The 8,577-nt window shown below is 35.7% G+C and overlaps 1 protein-coding gene across 1 annotated transcript; it reads left to right on the top strand.

Moving 5' to 3' along the window:
* Positions 1-1,020: 1,020 nt before the first annotated feature.
* On the top strand, positions 1,021-2,408 carry LOC128492095 (bone morphogenetic protein 7-like). The gene has a single exon (XM_053464536.1). It carries the CDS (start codon positions 1,050-1,052, stop codon positions 2,406-2,408), a length of 1,359 nt encoding a protein of 452 aa, XP_053320511.1. The 5' UTR covers positions 1,021-1,049.
* Positions 2,409-8,577: the final 6,169 nt, after the last annotated feature.

The raw sequence follows: 8,577 nt of genomic DNA, 5'->3' as shown, positions 1-8,577 counted from the left end.
ATTCTTTTATTTTTGACCAGTTCTGCTGTAGGTTTGCTGGTGTGTTTGGGATTGTTGTCCTGTTGCATGACCCAATTTCAGCCAAGCTTTAGCTGTAGGACAGATGGCCTCACATTTGACTCTAGAATACTTTAGTATACAGAGGAGTTAATGTTTGAATCAATGACTGCAAGTTTCCCAGGTCCTGTGTCTGCACAACAAGCCCAAATCATCATTCCTCCACCACCATGCTGGACAGTTGGTATGAGGTGTTTGTGCTGATATGCACCAAATGTGGCACTGTGCAATTTGGCCAAACCTCTCCACTTTGGTCTTATCTGTCCAAAGGACAGTGACCAAGAAGTCTTGTGGTTTGTTCGGATGCAACTTTGCAAACCTAAGGCGTGCTGCCATGTTCTTTTCAGAGAGAAGAAGTTTTCTCTCCCTTCCAAACAAACCATACTTGTTCAGTATCTTTCTAATCCTACAGTCATAAACTTTAACATTTAACATGCTAACTGGGGCCTGTAGAGTCTGAGATGTAACTTTTTCTGAGCATTACATGGTCTGACCTTGGGGTGAATTTGCTGGGGCATCCACTCCTCGGATGATTGGCAACTGTCTTTTGACGGTTGATGTTTTTCACTTTTGAATAATCTTTCTCACTGTATAATTATGTACTTTAAATTGTTTTGAAATTGCCTTATAACCCTTCCCAGATTTATGGGCAGCAAAATTGCTTTTGTTAGTATGTATGTACAGTTTTTCACACATGGCTTCTCCATTTTGGCTTTATTTTTGTTGAGTGAATCATGACATGGTGTAATATGTCATGCGGTGCTCATTTTCGGTTGTATTTACCTAATTTATAGGCCTGCTAAGGAACAAATTATTGATTTGTATGGCTTTACTTATAAGGCCTTAACAAAGAGAGGGTGTACTTTCTTTTTCATGCTACAGCAAAATAATAAGGGGGCTACAGGCCACGAAAATACAGTAGTTAACCAAGCATATACATTCTCTATTCTCATATTTTGCAAAGTTTTCATATCTGTGGTTGTAATTATGAGATGAATGCTACAACATTTAATGTTAATCTTAAGATATGTGTGTGTTTCTTCAATGCAGATACTTCAGAGATGAATACCTGTATGCAGGACAAAAAGGTCTACATAAGTCTACATATCATCTGTTGCTTTTCTCTGAGTGTTTTAACATCAGATATTTTGTTGGAAAATGAAGTCCACTCTAGTTTTGTACAAAGAAGACTGAAAGGTCATGAACGCAAAGAAATCCAAAGAGAGATCTTATCCATATTAGGTTTGCAGCACAGGCCACGACCTTTTTTACATGAGAAGGAAAAGTCTGCTCCCTTGTTCATGATGAACTTGTACAATGCAATGAATGTTGAAGAGGAGAATGATGATGGGTTTTCCTACATTGACAAGCCTTTTATTGCTACAGAAGCACCACCACTGGCCAAAGCTCAAGATGGCAACATTCTTCTTAATGCAAATATGGTGATGAGTTTTGTTAATCTGGTTGAGAATGACAAGGAGTTCTATCAAAAGTGGTATCGCAAGGAGTTCAAGTTTGATCTTAATGAGATTCCTGATGGTGAAGAGGTCACCTCTGCCGAATTCCATATCTATAAAGATTATACAGAATGGAATGAAGCATTTCAGATTACTATCTTCCAGGTGCTTCTGGAAAACCCAGGCAGAGATCCTGATTTGCTCAAACTAGATTCCCAGACCGTTAATTCATCATACAATGGATGGTTGATGTTTGACATCACTGCCACTAGCAATCACTGGGTGATAAACCCAGTATACAATCTTGGTCTACAACTTATTGTTGAATGTTTGGATGGTAAAAGTGTTTATCCAGGTCTTGCAGGTATTGTCGGTAGAAATGGTTCTCAAGATAAGCAGCCGTTTATGGTGGCATTTTTCAGATCTTCAGAGGTTCATCTACGTAGCGTTCGCTCAACCGGCAGTAAGCCATGGAATCAAGACAGAGCAAAACCATTAAAACAGCATGATGATCTTCCTCTAAACAATATTACTGAAAGTTTTATGAGCAGCAGTAGCAATACTAACAGGTACACAAGACATGCGTGTAAGAGGCATGAACTGTATGTAAGCTTCCGTGACCTTGGGTGGCAAGACTGGATAATTGCCCCAGAAGGATATGCTGCATTTTACTGTGAAGGAGAGTGCTCTTTTCCACTTAACTCTCACATGAATGCCACAAATCATGCAATAGTACAAACGCTGGTTCACTTCATTAACCCAGATACTGTTCCAAGGCCATGCTGTGCCCCAACGGAACTCATCGGAATTTCTGTTTTGTTTTTTGACGACAGCTCAAATGTTATATTAAAGAAGTATAAAAACATGGTTGTGAGATCATGTGGTTGCCACTAAAAATTAAAAACACTGGTCATGTAGAATAAGCATGCTTTTTTATTTTTATGGTTTATATTTTTTAAGTGCTCTTTGCGGAATTTTTTTTTGTTTTTTTTGTTGTTTTTAAGCTGATAACCAGTTGAAAGAAAAAACATGACTTTTCATCCATATGTTTTTATTAATCTTAATGCAAAAATAGTGGTTGGCATGACAACTGGCATGTGATTTTTATCCTAATGAAATGCAAAGTACATAATGCTTACTTGGCTTGCAAAAAAAAAAAAAAGACCACCTAAAGTGAACAACATACGTTGTGTGCTACCAATAATAAACAGTTGTTAAGCCAATGTACTGTTTCATTGTGATCATTTCGGTTACCAATCTTTATGGTGAGTGCAAAATAGAAAGTGTTTTTTGTTTTTTATCCCAAAGAAGAAAAACAAAACTGTTCCTTACAAATGTTAGCGGATGCTGCAGACCAAATCAATGAAAACATGTCTCTTACTGTGCTAAAAAGTATACAAGGCAGTACTTCTGTTCACTCCTAAATATATTCCAGACATTTACAGACTGTCTGCATGGTCAGTCCTGGGAAATCCAAAATACTTTATGGTTTAACTCATGATAGTTAAGTATTTTATTTAGTCTCTAACACATTACCAGAGCCTAAAAATGCTGATAATGTAACTTATTAGCTGGAAATATCCTGGATAAAATACAGGCTAACAATCACTTGCTGGAGCCAAAAACACCGGAATGGTCTTCAGTATTTTTGCGTATGGTAGTATATTCAACTATTTCAAGAGGGATCAGGTATCCCTCTGATGCACATGAGAGGGTTGTAGAATCAAAATGGAAATGAGCACGCTTTAGGAAGCTTTTCATTGCTTTGCCTGCATGATGTTAACAATGATCTCTAATGTGCACATTTGTACAGAAACGGTGAGAATTGCTTGATGGTCCCTCGATTCTGTGCATGGTGGGCAAAGCACAAAAGCACTTGTCTTGACATTTTGTTTCACGTTATTTAGGTTTTATAAACAAAGTTTTCTCTGAATCCCTTTTTAGCATGTAATCCAATCTGATGAAGTGAACAAAATATGCCTGAAGTATAATTTTTAAGTGCACAATTTACCAACAAACCTACCAACAAAAACTTAATTACACACATTGTGCCAGATTTATAAAGCCCAATTGCAGTGCCAAATGCGGAACAATCCGCCAGGATAAAATAATTTCTCCACATATAGCAATTTTCCCCAATAGCTCTTTTATAAATGCAGACGGTTTCATTCAGAAATGCTCTGAATTTCAGTGGAGCAGTTTTTGTGCAATTTAAAATTAAATGCAGAAGTACGCACAAGAAGACACAACGCACATACCATTTTTTTTATTTCTTACCCGCTGTTAAATTTGCATATCCCTGCAACGTTTTACATAGCTTTACGCACAGTGTGGGATTTTGAATTGCATAAGTGTGTTTCATTTCTGTTAGCGCTCATTGTTGCATGATATGAATGTCTGTGACACCTAGTAATGGTAGCAAACGCAAATTAAGTATGCTTATTACTGAGACCTCCATTGTATAGCATACAAAATACTCGTGCCAATGTGAGCATGAAAAAAAAATCTTTTGTATGAGCATTTATACATATAAAATAAAACTAGAAACCCAAGATTCCTTCAAGTGCGGAAATACGTTTACCGATCCAGCTTGTATATATGCAGCAACTATCTAAGATATATTGATGTAACATTATAAATTTATAGAAAAGAAGGTAATGGGGGTACTTTTAGCCGTTGCAGAATGATCTTAGATGAAGTGATTTTATTAGAAAAATCTTAAACTTTATTTTGATACTTGGTAACAATTTAAAAAAATATCAACTTTAGAATACGTCCAGTAGTCTTCTGACCTGTTCATCACCACCTCCTCTGGCAGGTACTGGTACTACAATTTAATTCTGAATGGTAGAAAGAACGTAGACTGTGTTAAGGGCCTGCAGTTTATTGCTGGGCAAAGCACTTGTGCTGTGCTTTTACTTGGGGTACAGCGGCTGCTTGCGGAACCTTGTATTTAAATTTTCTAATAGTGCCACAAGCTCAGGTGTCAAAAATACTAATATTTAATTCTAGACTTGTGTAGTAATCTACTCATTGCTGGGATCCTTTCAGTAATGCAGGAGAGGTAACAATAGTAAAGGTACGTATTAATTTGCTGATTGTGCAAGTGTACCTTTGTACTGCGTTCACATCATTTTATAACATTTAAGCCCATACCTAGCATTGTTTGGATGGCACCATCATATTTCACAGCGCTGTACAATGGAGAGACATTACATAACAAGTAGTACATATAACAATAATTTGACTTTGAGAAGCAAGAGGTAATGAATTGGCCATTAGTAACAATGTTACTTGCGATGTGAAAACAATTTTAAATTGTTTTTATATGTCGTCATGTTTTGTGTTTTTTATTTTTTTAATTGCTTTTCTGATGTTTTAAAGATAATCAATGGTGAGAATAAGTGAAAATTGTAAAAGCTTTAGTTTAATTAAAGAATAGCCTAGTGTGACTCCTGTGGTTCTTAAAAAAATTAAAATTGCAAAATAAAGGACTATGTAAAAATCGTAAGGAAGAATACAGAGTCAAGTATACCGTACTGTTGGTGATAACCGGGAAACTGTACTTGGGAATAATTATTTCTGATGATTTTAAGGTAGTAGAATATGGAGTAGTACAGCTAGAGGCACTAGTACTGGAAAGAAAGTCAGTTACGCTACTTCACTGATCATTGTTCAGACTACATCTGGTATATTTTGAAAAGCACTGGAGATACCATCACTGGAAGCTTTCAGATATAGAAACATTTAAATGCAGAAAGGTATTCATCAAAATATAAGAGGACAATATATTTAAATTGTGAACTGTTGGGAGAAGGGTTAAAGGTCTTCCTGCTGATGCAGTAGATATTAAAGTGGTCTGGGAATTTAAACGCATAATGCTGTCTTGACAAGACATACAAAGAAGATTGGATTTTTGCCTGATGTAACATCTCAAAACAGATTGGAAGTGTTTTGCACACAAATTGTACGTTCTAAATAACAAATTAAGGCCCATCAAATTCAAATGAATACAGCTTGTATTATAGAGGGTGTATATAAGCGCACTTGTGTAAATTGGTGGTTATTGGTATAAGAGTATGCCTATCCACCACAAAGGTATTTGTAGTTCTGCTAAAATACCCCACACACATCACTGTGTGTTGCAAGCCAAAGAAACGTAGAAAAACACCGAAAAATAGGTGAATGTCACCATGGTGTTTGTGCACACGCAAAAAAGGGGGCACTATTCCTTTGATCTATAAAATGAACATTCTTCCAACTATTTGGTGTCTTCAGTCATAAGCGAATAAACGGGAATATAGTATAATTTAAAATGCAATAGAAATGGTGAGATGTTAAATAGGCTCTGGCACTTAAAATGAGCTATTCACTGCTCATATGTGTTATAGCTCTTACATCTATCTTGGTGTATGTGCTCTGTTCATCCACTCCACCGATTTGGAGGGTGGGGGGTGCTTTCAAACACTCTCAGCCATATGGAATTGCAGAGTTGAGTACTCAAAATAAGCAACATCCGCTTACATGTAACGTCCGTCTTAAATACCAAATGTTGCTATATTACAAGTCCTTTTTTAAGCAGTGAATACTGTTTGTCAACAATGGCCCCAGTTTTGGCAGGGACCCACCTCAAAACCGATGTTTTTAAGCATTTTCTGGGTGAGCTGTCTGCATCCATCCATAGTTGCTGGACCCTGGCATGGGCATGCATGTGTGGCAATTTCTGTTTATTTGCAGGGTTTAACATCCCTGTATTTGGTTACAGTTCCTGTGACCGAAATCTTTTTACAGATGAAATCACTAATCTGGTGTTTAGCATAATAATCCTAAAAAGGACCTAGCTAATTCAACCACTATAAATTCTTGAGTCACCCAAGAAATTAAACTATGCATCATGCTTACCCATCTTAGTCCATAAGAAAGTTGCCGGAGTTGGTCCCTGTGTATTGTAGGGTAAAGTTGGTGAGCTCAAATAGTTCAATTTGGGGATTATGCTTCTAATTCAATGTGCCTGCTCTTCATCTGTTATTTTCCATTTATATACCATATTTGACAGCACCATTTAATACACATTTATTAAAACGAATATAGACTATTATACTACAATACATTATAACATTTTATAACAGGTAGTTCCTCGGACAGATAATGAACACACAGACCTGGAGTCTCTGGGTGATATTCCCAAATAGGTTCATTTAGAATGAGGTCACACAATGGGTAGAATTTCATGAAAAAACTAATCCTTAGATTTTTTTTTGAGGGGGGGGTCAAATCATTCAGATCACCCTACCTTCCATACATGATACTGACCCAGGAGTATATCAAATGAGTGCTCGCTGTAAACTATATGCTTTTTCCACCATGGTTGAAAAAGTGTGCATGAGTACAAAATCCCCTTTTTTGTACAAGGAGATGACAATTATTCAGACAAATGAGAATTTTCATAATTAGGACAACTATACCAGCATTTATATTCTATGTTTATATACTTTCTATGAGCATTGTTTGTACACTAAATCTATCTTTGTAGATTAAATATTGCAAATCGGATACAAAAAAATAAATATTCCTTTAAAGGAGATCTGTCACAACAGTGTGTGTTGAATTTAACACCTGTGTTCCATTACTTGTATTTTTAATTTTTCCATTTTTACATGTTTTTTTTTTATTGATCCCAAGTTAAACAAACACAAATATGTAATATACTGTACATAACGCAAGATTTAGAAATGAGGGACAACAGCATTTGCCTCTAATTCAACCCATTGATATAAGTAATTCAAAAACAAAAAGTGAGGTTTTTTTTCTTCCCCCAAGAACACAGTAGGATATGCTGTGGATGTAGATATATTACATGGGTGTATTATACATACAAAATTGCAGTGGTATATGTCCTTAATAACTAAGATGATATTTAGAATGTTCATGGACAAAGAACAAACTTGCTGCATGTAGCAACTAATTTCTATAGTGCCTGGAGGTTTAACACACACACGCATAACCAGAAAAGTACATTCTTTTAAAATATATATTTTTAAACACTTTTGATTCAAAGTTAGTGTGTTCTAATGCTCAGTTAAAAATTAGACAAAAAAGCCACCAAATTGCAGAAATAAATTATTAATTATAAAAAAAAATCTTAAACAGTAGAACATTTGCAAGTACCTTTTGTAGATTACATTAATGCGAAAGATTTGTCAGTTTTACAAATTAACAGTGGACAAAGCAAAGATGGTTAAAGGCAGGTGATGTTTTAAACAAAAAAAAACTAGGCCTCCAACATTGTGGCAAGTTGGGCAAAATAAAGGAGCTCTTCAGGAGGAGAGGAAAAAAAATGCAAAAAATAAATAATAAATGCAAAGATCATTTGTGAAAGGTTAATTAAATCTTGCTTTCTTGTTTATGTAGCCACAGTCTAACACTGCCAGGAGAGCTACAGGAGGGACCATCCTTGTCCTTTATTAAATGAAGTACAGTTCTTAAACTATGAATAAAAGTAAGTTACGTCAACTGTTGACCTATACGTGTGAATGAATTTAAAATCAGATTCCCATGGTGTGTCATCCTATGCCCATGTTTGACAAAACAGAAAATAATGCCACGCGCTGAACTACACTGCCCCTTACATTCAATCAAATAATGTCTGGGGATGAACAAAATTATTACAAAAAGTGCCTTCTGTAGGTGGTAACATCATAATTAAGTCTGCAACTTCTGCGTTTTAGGTTTTTTGGGGGGGTTTTGAGAGAGAGAGTCATTTGTACCTTACGTAATAGGAAAATAAATGCCCTATTATTTACAAAGTGTCAACTCAAAAATAATTTTAGACTCATGCCCAAGTAATCAAAATAATGCCAGGTCTGTGCTTTTTATTTGGAATCTTGAAAATCGTAGCTGGCTTTATATTGGTACTGCATGGTGATGCATTGTTCCAAAAGTGTGCACACAGTCTAAGAGAGTGTTATAAGTTCACAGCCTATGTAATTATTATTTTTTAAAAGTCATAGTTCCTAAAAAAAAAAAAAAAAAAAAAAAAAAGTGATGATTCTAACTGAAAGGA

The sequence above is a fragment of the Spea bombifrons genome, chromosome 4, assembly GCF_027358695.1.
Source record: "Spea bombifrons isolate aSpeBom1 chromosome 4, aSpeBom1.2.pri, whole genome shotgun sequence".
NCBI classification, from domain to species: Eukaryota; Metazoa; Chordata; class Amphibia; order Anura; family Pelobatidae; genus Spea; species Spea bombifrons.
The sequence above is the reverse complement of the archived record's forward strand: the minus strand, read 5'-3'. Positions and strand labels throughout refer to the sequence as shown.

Excerpts from the sequence above, each read along its gene's own strand:
- LOC128492095 (XM_053464536.1), top strand. The coding sequence starts at position 1,050 with ATGAATGCTACAACATTTAATGTTAATCTTAAGATATGTGTGTGTTTC.